This window comes from Gracilinanus agilis, chromosome 2 (assembly GCF_016433145.1).
Source record: "Gracilinanus agilis isolate LMUSP501 chromosome 2, AgileGrace, whole genome shotgun sequence".
In the NCBI taxonomy this organism is placed as follows: domain Eukaryota; kingdom Metazoa; phylum Chordata; class Mammalia; order Didelphimorphia; family Didelphidae; genus Gracilinanus; species Gracilinanus agilis.
Genome location: NC_058131.1, coordinates 383394878 through 383409146, shown reverse-complemented (window position 1 = coordinate 383409146; position 14269 = coordinate 383394878). Strand labels below are relative to the sequence as shown.

Here is a 14269-nt window from a genome sequence, read left to right as displayed (position 1 = left end):
GGGATCTGTCAGCCCCTAAATCCTGTGTTTCCATTATTCTGACTTTGCAATCCATTAAAACCCTCATATTATTTTCAAAATGCTACCTAGCTAATCCTCTTCCATCTTATATTCGTGAAGTTGATTTTTATAACCCAACTGCAAGTTTATCCTAATTAAATTTAATCTCATTAGACTTAGTCCATCATCTTAGCCTGTCAATATCTTGCTGGATCTGGATTCTATCACCCTATGTATTAGCCTTTCTTCCCAGTCTTGGATCATCTGACATTCTTTAAACATGCCATCTATCCCCTAATCCAAGACACTGATAAAAACTCTCTAAAAGAGCAATTCTTAGGATGCCCCACTAAAGATCTTTCATGGTCTTTAAAAACTAAAACCATTCATGACCATTCTTTGGTTCTAGCTGCTCAGTCAATTCTGAATCCTTTTAATTGTACTATTATCTACTCCATTTTTTTAATCTTGTCCTTTAAGAGACTGAGATCCTTTCCAGTCCTAAATCTATGATACTATAATTCCCTTCTCTGGCTCATCCTCATGACCTTAGTCCAACATTTCAAGTTGCATTGCTGAAAGCTAGATAAACTATATCTACAGGCACATTCCTCTGATCTTCCAGTCTAGCAATGCCATCAAAAATAAATGCAGTTAGGAGGCACCTAGTAGCTCAGTGGATTGAGAGCCAGACCTAGATATGGGATGTACTGGATTCAAATCTGGCCTCAGATACTTCCTAGTTGTGTGACTCTGGGCAAGTCACTTGTAATCAAGAAGAAAAACTGGTCCTTTTCTTTGAATATCTTTACTTATAGCCCTGATTCAATAATCTCCATCCCCTCCAAGAGGCTTGTCCCTTCTTTTTATCATTACTTCTGTCTCTTATCTTCAATATCTTCCTTTCTATTGGTTCCTTCTCTAGTACTTATAAATTTCCTATTCATACAAACTTCCTCTGACTGTGATATTTCCTCAAGCTACTATTCCATATCTTTATTCCCTTTACTTTTTTATACTTTAAACTATTTACTTCAGACTTCTATATTTGCTACCCTTCTTTCTTGCCTTCTCAACCTAGAGAAATTAAATAGCTTGCTCAGGGTCACACAACTGACATGGGATTTGAACTCAGGTATTCTTGACTCCAAGTACAATGTTATATCCAAGCTACCGCTTTAAAAGATTTGAATAGGGGCAGTTGGGTAGCTCAGTGGATTGAGAGCCAGGCCTAGAGATGGGAGGTCCTGGGTTCAAATCTGGCCTCAAACACTTCCCAGCTGTGTGACCCTGGGCAAGTCACTTAACACCCATTGCCTAGCCCTTACCACTCTTCTGCCTTGGAGCCAATACACAGTATTGACTCCAAGACGGAAGGTAAGGGTTTTATAAAAAAAAAAAAAAAAAAAAAAGTAAAAGATTTGAATAATACATGACCCCCTGTCCTTGGGGGAACCCTCAAAATAGCAAAGAAAGTCACTTTTCCTCTTTTAACCCCAGTTTTCTCCTTTGTTAAATGAATGGTTTGGATTGAGTAATCTCTAAGCATCCTTCCAGGGCTGATATTTATGACTATGAATCAAAGCACTTTTTCTGCAGCAAAGATCAAATGTAGAGTAGACTGCAAAGCATATAATGGAAGATGATTTTGTTTTCATTATTAGCAAAGGACAATTTGCTAATGTCCTCAAAAATCTGAGCAATATCGTCTTGTTATCCCCCTCTACCTAAAAGGAACCATGTTTCAGTTATAGTTGGATAAAAGTTGGATAAAGACCCAAGTTGGATAAAGGGCAAGACTTCCTAACCATGAGTATTGTTAGACACTAAAACAAGTCATCTCAAATTCAACAAATATTACATACATACTATACAAAGGACACAATGGCAAACCCTTGCCAAAACAAAGATTTCAGATCAGCCCTTCAGGATTCTCACAGTCTGCCCAGAAGGCTACACATGATATTAAACATCACATAGACTGGGAAGGGGGCAAAGGGAAGATAGATACTCATTTAAGAGGATTATAGAACCATCAACTCTCTGTAAGTCTGCAAAACAAAATGGGTCTATGATGTTTGTTTGTTTTTTTAAACCCTTGTACTTCGGTGTATTGTCTCATAGGTGGAAGATTGGTAAGGGTGGGCAATGGGGGTCAAGTGACTTGCCCAGGGTCACACAGCTGGGAAGTGGCTGAGGCCGGGTTTGAACCTAGGACCTCCTGTCTCTAGGCCTGACTCTCACTCCACTGAGCTACCCAGCTGCCCCTCTATGATGTTTTTAGGATTATCTTGCTGAATCAGGACAGAGTGATATGTCAAGGTTTCTTGAAGCCTTGGGAGATTTCTGCCAATTTGAAATCAAGCAAAGCATCTTGCTCCTCTTAGCTTGGGTCTCATTTCCAACTGTGCAGCTGGAGCACTCTTTTTCCTACCCGCCCCCATCCCATTTCCCCCCAATTCCACTTCCCTAAGAGCCCCAAAACAGAGGTCCCCTGAGATCTGAATGTTCTGACCCTCAACTCTTGAGAAATGACAATAGAGAACATTGCTTAAGCTTCTCTGTTACCTAATCAAAAGGAGGAGAATTTCACATTTACAGAACAAGAAAGCTGCTAAGTCAGTTGCTTAACCCCCCCCCGAGTGAAGATGACTTTACAGGTTAAAGTTGCCCCTATTCTTCCTCAGCTGTCACCTCACAGCTCCTGTGCCTCTGCTGGTTACTCTGTGGGTCTCTCCCAGGCAAACTCTATGCCATTCATACAGTACCAGCTTTCTAAAGACACTTAAAGAGTGTCTCAGGGACCAACAAAATAGGATTGGACTTCAGGATGGATACGTGGCCACAAAGGGTGTAGTAACCTGCCCTGGTCAATAGCATTATCCTACTAAGAGATGTTATGAGCAGTTCAAAGGAATATCCTCACTTATGGAGGAGTAGAATGGATAATTACCAAAGAAAAGTAGGTCATATAAAAACCAATTTTCTTTAACTTAGGAAAATTTTCTTTAACTTAAATTCAACTATGACATTCCTGATACACCAGAAATATATCAAACAAAACACTAAGGCTCTATTAATCTTTTTCATGTGGCTGCAGTGGTTCAGTCCTTATACTGCCCCCTACTCTAAATTGGGCAGAGACAGTAACTCTTTCAATATTGATGCTTTTAATAGGATCTAGAGCAGGAACAGACTCTCTCTGCAAAGTTGTTGGCTTGTTCATTTAATAACACTTAGATAGTGCAGTGGTCAGAGCACTAGTCCTAGAGTCAGGAGGACCTAAGTTCAAATCTTACCTCAGCTATTAACTAGCTATGTGACCTTGGGTAAATCCCTTAGCCTCTGTTTGCCTCAGTTTCCCCATCTAGAAAATGGAGATAATAATAGAATCTACATCCCAGGGTTATTGTGGGTATCAAATGAAAAAATAATTTTGAAGCCCTTAACACAGTGCCTGGCATACTGTAAGTGCCATATAAATGTTAGCTATTATTATTACATGCTGAGGATATGTGCTCTAAGTATTGCAAATGATGTACAAGGTATAAATGTTTCAATCCTTGACCTCAAAGAACATATCTCCCAAGACTTTCTTTTTGTTTAAAAGTCCTTTTTTCAGCTCATATTGAACAAGATTTAATAAGATCTTATTTATAGCATAAGACTATGAGGATAGTCTTATCATTTTGTACCCAGTGTCCCTTGTAGAACACAATATCCTTCATTTGGACTATAAGGATATTAGAAAATAAGTATTGTTTTTTTAGTTTAGAGATAAGAAGTAGAGAAGCTGGCTTGAGAAAGAATTGGAGTTTCAAACAGCTGAGACAGTGTCAGTTTCAAGTCTAATGGTTTTTTTCTGCTACAGTTACTCTCTCTGGGAGGGGCAGTTGGTCTCTGGCAGTTGGCAGTCACACACAGAGAGTCAGTAGAAACACTAGTGATTACCTATTGCTCTCTTTATAAATCGGTTTATATCTGAGAAGACCAAAGAAAGATCTGGTCTTTGTTTTGGGACTCTGAGTCTTTTAAGGCTCAGAATCCCAACTTGGTTCTTGCTGAGACTCAGCCAGTTAGCCTTTGTTATTTTTATAACTCAGAGGTGAAGTTAAGAATTATAAGGATAATACTATTAGTTTATTTAAAGTAGTAAAAATGTGGGATAGTTAGATCAGGAAGGATCATTGGGGATCCAGGGAGTTTTATTTGGGTGGAGTTAGAATCCCTTAGAATTAGAAATCCTTTTATCCTTATATTTTCAATAAATAGTTAATTTTTATAATCAACTCATTTCGTTTTTATTTTTACAGGACACACTATAGTTTGGTAGAAAGATAAAATGGCATTTATTGCTAATTTTTTTTCTGTTGATCCTTAGTAACTTTGCTAGCCATCAGACTACAGAAAGACACAGTGGGTCACTATCCTCAGGTGAGCAATAAGACCTCCCTACAATGTTCAATGTGTACTCTTAACTTCCTTCATAGAAGAGATGACTATATGGCAGTCATTTGTGAGTGTAATAACATTTTCTAAAGCTCTTTCCAGTTTCTCTATCTCACTATGTATTCACTGGCCTTCGAGGTTCTTGAGGGCAGTGACTAGGTACCTTCCTCATCTCTGCCTGTTAAGTCTGTCTCTTCCTTCAAGGCTTGCTCTGGTGTCATTCCTTTCATTAAAGGTTCCTGACACCCCACCCCCATCTCAACTAAAAGTGTTTTTTTTCTGCCTCATGTTTTCCTATAATAATTTACCCAGATCTCTCCTTTGCATCCATCTCCCTTTACATCAAATTATTCTAATTGTGTAGGCATCATCTCCCCCTAGGATATAGGATCCCTAAGGGTAGGAAATTATTTCATTGTTCATCTTTGTGCCTCTAGCTCTTAGCACAGTCCATAACTTATACATAGCAGGTGCCTAAAAGAATGCCACATTAAATTAAACTTGGATAGCCTACCATTCCTTCCTAATCTTGTTTGACTTGTACTAATATTAGAAGGAATCTACATTCCCTTAGCAGACCAAATGTTCAAGATATCCTCAGAGAAGCAAAACTAGATAACTGAATTAAACTGAAGAGCAAGAAAGAAAAGTGGCTTCCCTCCATGGCACCCAGTGAGCTGGCTCATTGTAGAGCCACTGTTAAGAAATGGCCCAAAAGGACACCATGCGACAAAAGAAAGCAAGGTATGGACTTTCCTTTGTCTTGTATAATACATAAGGTGGTAATTGAGTCACAAGGTACAGAATAGACTGCTGAAACCAGGTAGGGGGAAAAAATGCACAAGAGAGTAATGGAATAGAGTAATGGAAATGAAAAGAACTTTCCAGTGAATGGAATGCTGGGCAATTGTACAGACCAATCTTAAACAGAGAAAAAAGTGTAGAAAAGTGCCCCTTTCTTTGTAGTAGGAAACTGGGGGGAATATAATTAGAGATTGTAACCCACACCATCAGACACTGTCGCTGCATGGGCTAGCTTTGATGAACTGTTTGTCTTTGTTACAAGGAGGGCTATCTGGTTGAGATTAGGTTTATATCTGGAACTGACTAGGAAAAAAATAAATGGGATTAATGCAATTTATTTCTTAAAACAGGATGGGCAGCTAGGTGGCATGGTAGATAGAGTGCTAGGACTGGAGTTGGAAGGACCTGGGTTCAAATCCTGTCTCAGACATTTCCTGACTCAGTGATCCTGGACAAGTCACATAACCCCAACTGCCTCATCCTTGGTCTTCTGTCTTGAGAGTTGTTATTGGGGGCAGCTGGGTAGCTCAGTGGATTGAGAGCCAGGCCTAGAGATGGGAGGTCCTAGGTTCAAATCCAGCCTCGGACACTTCCCAGCTGTGTGACCCTGGGCAAGTCACTTGACCCCCATTGCCCACCCTTGCCACTCTTCCACCTAGGAGCCAATACACAGAAGTTAAGGATTTAAAAAAAAAAAAGAGTTGTTACTAAGACAGAAAGTAAAGGTTTTTTGAAAAAAAAAAAAACACAGGAAAGACAGAATAGGCCACTGTATCTATGTCTACAGGGAAATAAAGCAAATAGTGACCCAGGATATATTACAAACAATTCGGTATGATGTACAGAGGATAGGACTTCACATCAAGAAGGCCTGTGTTTTCACTGGGGGTAAGTTAATTAACCTCTCGAAGAATCGGTTTCCTTGTCTGTAAAATGGAGATAATAAAACTTGTATTATCTACCTTGCAGAGTTATTGTTGAGGATTCCAAAATATGCAAAATACTTTGCAAACCTTAAAACAATACATAAATGTCCATTGTGGTTATTATTATCACTCAAAGTTACCAAAGGGCTTCACTCATGCCAAAACATCTTTTCCATAGAACTGCCCTAATATCATTCCCTCTATTTATCTCCTACATGGCCTGAAATTTTCACCATCACTTTCATAAATGTATCATGATGATAAGAGCAAGGCATCATCTCTAGAAAATACTTCAATGGTTTTATTAGCTTATGGAAGTGATCACTCTGCCCAATAGTGTACATCCGAAGCCATCTGTGCCACCTCATCATGTGTGACACTCACCTTTGCCCTCCCAATAATTCCTCCACAAGGAATTTGTTGTTATTAGTCCTTTGTTTTCAAAGAAGACCAATCACACCACAAGGGTGATATCTTGCCTGTGAATTGGATTTAAGTGAGATAGAGTTGCACAAAGTCATCAGTTCCACTCCCTCTCTTCCAGAGTCATTGAAGTCCCACGGCAAAACAAAAGTCAGGACAACTGGCAATGGCCCACCACACACCAGACCTTGGTGTCTTTGTCATTTATCTAAGCATTCTGCCACACCTATTTCAACTTAGCTATTAGAACAAATTGTTCTCAGGGTAGCCATTCCCCTAACTCACCAACATATCTGAGGCTTGTTGGTTATCCCCAGCTTGGCTTAGCCCATCTGCAGAGACTATTTTGCTGGAGTGTGGCTGCTACTCATGCTACCATTTCATGGAGCCACAGTGGGGTTTATCCAGTCAATCAAGTAAAATGTGCTATGTGCCTACTCTGTGCTCAGTATTGAGTTAGGCACTGGGGAAGAAAGACAAATTTTAAAAAAAAATTCTACCTTTGAGAATCTTACAGCCTAGAAAAGACAGACAAAAGATACACACACAGGCATATAAAATTAGATATATAATACATACAAGATAATTTGGAGAGGAGAAAAATACCACAAGGCTATTGGGATTAGGAAAGTCCTTATTCAGGACATGTTTGAGGTAAGCATTGGAAAAAACTAAAGATTCAAAAGGAGCAGGGAAGGAGGGAACATATTCTAGTAATGAGACAGCCTGAATGAATCACAAAAAGGGGGAGATGTGAGGGGCAGGAATAAAGCATAAAGAGTATGTAGGGAAGTAATCATAATTTAGGTAGAGTGGAGCCAGATCAAATAGAGGAGCTTTCATTTAATTGGAGAGGTAAAAGGAGCTGATAGAGCTTCGTGAGAGGAGAAGCAAAGATCAGATCTGTGCTTTAAGACTATCAAGATGGCAGGTGTGCAAATCATGGATTTGAGAGGGGAGAAAATGAAGACTAGAAAACCAAGTAGGATACTGTTTTAATAGTCTGGGAGATATGAAAAGGGACTGAACTACAGAGGTAGGTGAACAAATGAACAAATGAAGAAGACAGATTTGAGGAAGAACTGACAAGATTTTGATGTTCTGGGGATGAGCAAAAGTGAAGATTAAGGATAATTCTGAAGTTGAAAGCCTGAGTCATTGGAAGGCTATTCCAAAGAATAGGAAAGGTAGGAAGAGTGGATGAATTGGGCCAAGGTGGGTAGAGATAATAAGCTCTGCTTTGGACATGTTGTATTGAAGATGCCTATGGGATACCTAGATATAAATTTCTATTAAGTGATGGATAATTTGGAAATAGAGCTCAAGGAGGCTCATACATGTAAAGAGGATAATTCTAGACATGGGAGTTGATGAGGTCACCAAGAGAATGTGAAAAGAGAAGAAAAGAAGGCCCAGAACAGAACCAATACATTGGATGTATTTTTCCTACTAAATCAAATGCTTTTTTATAATATAAAAAAAGTAGTACAGAGCATTCCAAGACTAGGGGAAGGTGACCAAAGGGACAGAGAATAGAAGGAATTCTGAATCTGAGGAACAGAAAAAGATCAGTTTGTCTGGATCATAGAGTGTGGGGTGGGGAGTAGTATATAAGAAATCTGGAAAGACAGGTGGTGACTCACTTTATTTCTTAAAATAAATTTTATTGAAATGTTTTGTTTTTATATCATCTAAATTTTCTACTGTATCCCACTCCTTCCCCTCCCAACCATCTTATGTAGCAATGAATTTACTTTTTAAAGAATAAAAAGGGAAGAAAAAAATCAGCAAAACTGATCATTATATCAAAAATATCTATTAATATATGCAATGTTCCATATGTATGACCAACCTCCTCCACCTCTGCAAAGGAGTATAGGGAAGGGTCTTCTCATGTCTCTTCTTTGGGGCCAAGTTTGTCCTGTATGATTTTGCAATCAATTTTTTTTTTATTCTGAGATTATTCTCTTTTCCAAATACATTGTCAGAATCATCACCTATACGGTTTTCTGGGCTCTGCTTACTTATGAAGCACTTCAAAGACTAAACAGATAGGTTTTTATTTTATCCTAGAGATAATAGGAAACTAGTAGAGTTTTTTGAGCAGGAGTGATTTGCTCAAAACAGGACTTAAGGAAAATTGCTTTGGCAACTGTGTGAAATGGAATGAAGAGAGACTTAAGGCAAAGAGACCAGACCAGAAGTTATTATAGTATTCTATGGATGACCTTGGCATATTCCATAGTCCCTCCAATTGCAGGAGTTAGAGGGGCATGGTGCCCTCTGGATCTAGAAAAAAAATCAGTGTAAAATATTTTGTTCCTCCCTTTGTATCACAGAAGAAGTCTGAATTTTTTTCTTTTTCTTTAATGGGAGAGATACAATCCCTTATTGTAAATTTTGGGTTAAGTATGCATTTCCGACTTTCAAAACTTTTTCTGCGTCATCTGCTGGCCTTCACATGGTGTCTACTGCTTCCACAAAACTCCCCAAAAATTCCCACTTAATTTCTTATGTCGAATCACAATATTTTGAAACTGAAGGTCACATTGTAAAGGGATAACTGTATATGAGTTATTCTCATAGAAGTTTTGCAGTCAGGAAGGTTAAGTATACAAGTATAAGGTCAAGAAAGTCAAGATTTTCTCCAAAACTTTATCATTTTCTCAGATGCTTTGAGAATCAAGCCATCAATTCCCTCAAAGGTATGACATTTCCACCATGTGCCTCTTCTGTGAATATTTGGTCTAGTCCATCTAATCATATTGGTTTTGTGCTATTTTCACTTTCTTCAGTACTATTTTCATTTCCTCATCTAGTACATCTGGGATTCTAATGTTAAAATTCAAATGTGGTGGCTGTCCTTTCAATGATGCAATCTGGCTTCTATCTCTAGCACTCTTCAGCAACCACTTTCTCTGTAATTTCTAAATTCAATAGCCTTTTTTTTAGTCCTACTGCTTCTTCACTTTCCTGAAATGTTTGGCGTTGAAGCCTCCCCCTTTTTTTCTGGGTGCTCTCTCCTCCCTGGCTTTTTATAACACAACTCTAGATTCTCATCCTAATTCTCAGTCCTCAGTCTCTTTTGCAGGATCATCACTCACGTTCCACCCCCCTTCGTGTGGGTGTACTCCAAGGCTCTGTCCTGAGTTCTCTCCTCCCTATAGTTATACTCTCTTTATTGGTTATCTCATTAGCATCTTTGCATCTAAGTATCATCTCTATATATTTGCTTACCAAATAACACATTCAGCTCTCTTCTGAAATCCATTCCCTATATCTTCAACAATCTGCTCGATGTATCCACCTGGATTTCTTATAGGCATCTCAAACTCAATGTGTCCAAAGCAGAACTAATTATCTTTCCCAGTAAGCCCACTCCTGCTTCTGATTTCCCTACTTCCATTAAGGCTAACCACCACTCTTCCAGTCATCCAGGTTTGCAACCTAGAGGTCATCCTAGATTGTTCAGTTTCATACCTCATAGCCAAAAGTTTGACAAGTCTTACTAATTCTGCCTCCTCAAAGCCTCTTACATCTGTCCGCTTTCTCACAGCTCACAGCTCACTGCCTTTTTTTTTAAAGACCCTTATCTTCAGTCTTGGAGTCAATACTGTGTATTGGCTTTAAGGCAGAAGAGTGTAAAGGGCAGGCAATGGGGGTCAAGTGACTTGCCCAGGGTCACACAGCTGGGAAGTGTCTGAGGCCAGATTTGAACCTAGGACCTCCCATCTCTAGGCCTGGCTCTCAATCCACTGAGCTACCCAGCTGCCCCCACCTCACTACCTTTTGCCTGAACTACCTACAATGGTTTCCTAATAAATGCCTCCAGTCTCTCCTATCTCCAATTCTTTCTCAATACAATAGACAGAAAGGGACATTCCTGAAGCATAGTTAGCTCCTCAAGCAGCTCTGATAGCTCCCTCTTACCTCTGGGATAACATTCAATAACCTCTGTTTGACATTTAAGATCCTTCCCAATCTCATTCCTGCCTATCTCTCCAGGATAGTCACACATTACTCTACACATAATTCATGCTCCAGTCAAACCAGTCTATTTCCTATTCCCCATATACAAAATTCTGACTCAGTACCTTTGTACAGGCTGCCCTGGTTGAATGGAAAGCTCTTTCTCCTCACTCCTATCTCTTGGAATTCCAGCTTCGTTCAGGGTCCAGTTTAGGTGCCACTCCTTCACCTGATTGCCCCAGTTTTTAGTGCCTATTTCCAATATATTCTATATTTACTTCTCTGTGAACATCTGGTATTTGTATATATAGTACCTAAGCACAACACATACCATGTGATAAAGTTCAAAGTTAATGTTTTATTTCTCATAAAAAGAGAGTGTTATAAAAATATTAACAGACTCCCACCTCCCCATTTTGTCTGTTTTATCAACCTTCCAGTTTCATCCTTAAATGCCCTTGGGACAATTTTGCTTAGTTGGTTCTCTAAAAGAGCTTTTCATGGATAAGTTTTCCTCTCCTAGTTTATGAGGTAACCCTACTCATATTCCTGCCCTCCATAAGATTTTACAAACAAGTTTATGTTCTAAACCAGTGTTTCAGTTGGCTGCCTATAGATTTTTATAGCTCACAAGCTTAGAAATAAAAGGGACCTCAGAAGTCAATCCACTTATTTTACAAAGATTCTTTCCACTGTACCACACTGCCTTCTCTCAGTTTATAAAAGTTATCTAGTGTTTGCTGGCTGTAAGAGGGTCTAACTTTTTTTGTTCTGTATGTCTTGACAGCTGATTTATATCAGTTAACTTAGGAAGCTGTGATCATTTGTGTCTGTAAAAGTGAAATTTGGGAAAAGCCATCTAAAAGTGTATATATTTCTATGGACATGGGAAATGTATCAAAACTACATTTCCCGTGATCCAACATGGTCCAACTGGTTTCCATTTCCGGGTCTTTGGGCATGGGGAAGCCTATGTCGATGCAGAGAGGGTTTATAATCTCCTGGGTTAGGAGGGAGTGGTCTCTTTGCCAGTAGGCTCTTGGCCAGCAGACTGGAGACAGTAATGGAGGTGGCAGTTTTGAATGCTTACAAGCGCGTGGTCTGATAACTTTATCTATAAACATGGCTTTAATTAAATTACTAATTTATATTATTATACCAGCCTTTATCATTTTTAATACTAATATGTCAATGGTGGTTGCTTTATCCATTTCCTATTTTTCCATCATTAGCTCATTTTAGAACATCAAACTGAAGTTGTCACAACTAGAAGACCTTGTTTTTCATCTTTCTCAAACTTAGGTGCTGGCTTTTTCTTTGCTTCAGCATGTTAGTGGTATGATTCAGAAATGTCTTCCTTATGAATAAGATAGTTATTTCCTATTAAAATTAATCAATTTCATTTTTTTCATCATGTAATTCAGTGTTTGTTAGGTCCAGCACATCTCGGAAGAAATAATTATCACTGTATGTAGATATGAGGCTTCAATATAATCACAATCCTTTAGGGTCCTTTGTTTCTCATTCCTAGGGCATATTTTTCAATAACATTTTCACCATCTATCCCATTGATTACCTTTACTTTGAAGTTAGCTTATTGGTGATAAGTCTCTCTATACTTAGATCGTGGCAGAGATGATCTGTTCCTGGACTGTATATTTAAAGCCTTTCTGGCTTGATAAAGCCTGATTTCTCTTGAATCTTATTTGTATAGTTACTGAGAACTCAAGATCTGGGTTTGACTCTTACTTCCGACACTAGCCATATGACCATAGATAAGCCATCAGATTTCTATAAGTTTCAGTTTACTTATCCGTAAGGTGTAGGCAAGAATATGTGTAGAGTGGAGCAGTTAGGTGGCTCAGTGGATATAGAGCCAGATTTGGAACTGAGAGGTCTTGGGTTCATAGCTGACCTCAGACACCTTCCTAGCTGTGTGACCCTGGCCAAGTCACTTAACTCCCATTACCTTGCCCTTACTGCTCTTCTGCCTTGGAACCAATGCACAGTATTGATTCTAAGGTAAAGATAAAGTTTGAAAGAAAAGAAAAAAGAAAAAATACATATAGGATCATGGGATTCTGAGCAGGTTGAGATCTTAGATGTTATCTAGACTATACCCTCCATTTAACACATGAGGAGACTGGAGCTCAAAGAAAGGAAGTGACTTATCCAAGATTATATTCAAGGTATGGAGAAACAGGGCCAGGATTTATACTCAATGTGGAATGGGAGGAGGGGTCAGTATTATATGTCAGTTTCAAAGGAATGAGGTAGTAAACTTTGGCCTCAAAGTGATGGGTGTAGGAAGGGGGAGGAGAAGAGCATAGCAGTGACAAGATCTCAGCAAAGAGAAGAACGGGTCATTGAACCAGGTGAGAATCAGAGCAAACGATTACAGTTTTAAAGCTGGAAAGGGTTTCACAGGGCATCGTCCATTCCATCTCCCTCACAAGACAGGAAAGTTAAGTCAAATGTCCAGTGTCCCATAGTTAGTATATCTCTGAGAAGGGATTCTAACCCAGCTCTTTGGGAGACTTATATTAACTAATGCAGAATAAAGAGAGCAGAACCAGGAGAATAATTTATATATATTTTAAAGGCAACCAATTTTAAATAAGACTTAAGAACTCTGATCAATGCAACAAGCAGCCATTAAACCATAGAACCAATGTTGATACATATATGCACCTCCTGACAAAGACATGATAGATTCAAGATACAGAATGAGACACATATCTTTGGAAAAAGCCAATGTGTGGATTTGTTTGGTTTTATTATGCATATTTGTTACAAGAGATTGTTTTTTCTTTTATTCATTTTCCATTGTGATGAGAAAGAAAGAAGGGAAGAAGGGAGGAAGGAAGAGAGGGAGTGAGGGAGGAAAGACAGTTTTTAAATATTTGCAATGTGCCCATGAGTGGGAGGTGTGAGGAAGAAAATAAATACTTGTTAACTGAAAAAATAGAAATCAAGATAAAATAAAATCTAGGTCTTCATTTAAGTCCACAACACCATACTACCTGAGAAAGAAAAGGCAAATGCCTGACTTAGGCCAAGAATAACTGTCCAGAGCTCTCTAAAGAAAGAAAACTATACCAATGAAGCCGATTCCAGAAAAAAATATTCGCATATCCTAAGCAACACCCATGAATTATGGTCCAGAGAAGATTGGTAACCTATGTTCCTCAATGTCACAAAATAAGGCAAATGCTAGCAATTATTATTTCCTAGATCAATCTTTTTTACTGATGAGAAAACTGAGGCCATTAAGCAACTTGCACCAAATCACACAGGCAGGAGGAAGCAGAGCTAGGATTTGAATCCAGCTTTGAAGCCTTCTAACTTCATACCCAATGTTGGAGCTAATCAAAAAGATCCCTTCCAGTTTCACATTCTGTCTTATACCTGAGAGTCCTTAACCAAGAACATGAGTATAGCAAGGCCTTGAGCTCCCCTCTTTATGGCTAAAATTTCACAATTCACCAGCATTTAGGTTCTCACTGTACATTATTAAACAGTTGTGCCTCTTTCCAAATCTGGCTACATTCTGTGGTACAAAATAGAAAGGACGCTATACTTGGAGTCAGAAGACCTGGGTTCAAATTCTAGCTCTGGGCAAGTCACTTAAACTGCTCTAGGCCTCAGTTTTCACATCTGTAAAATAAAGGGACTGATTGCCTGGATCAGATGGTTCT

The 14269-nt window shown here is 38.9% G+C and overlaps 1 protein-coding gene across 1 annotated transcript in view; it reads right to left on the bottom strand.

Moving 5' to 3' along the window:
- The window catches only part of ADAM19 (ADAM metallopeptidase domain 19), a 126141-nt gene extending 116213 nt beyond the window's left edge, over window positions 1-9928 (bottom strand). Inside the window, exon 1 of the mRNA XM_044659849.1 lies at window positions 9840-9928. Coding sequence (XP_044515784.1) covers window positions 9840-9928 — 89 coding nt within the window. The remainder of the gene's footprint in view (window positions 1-9839) is intronic.
- Between the last annotated feature and the right edge of the window lie 4341 nt (window positions 9929-14269).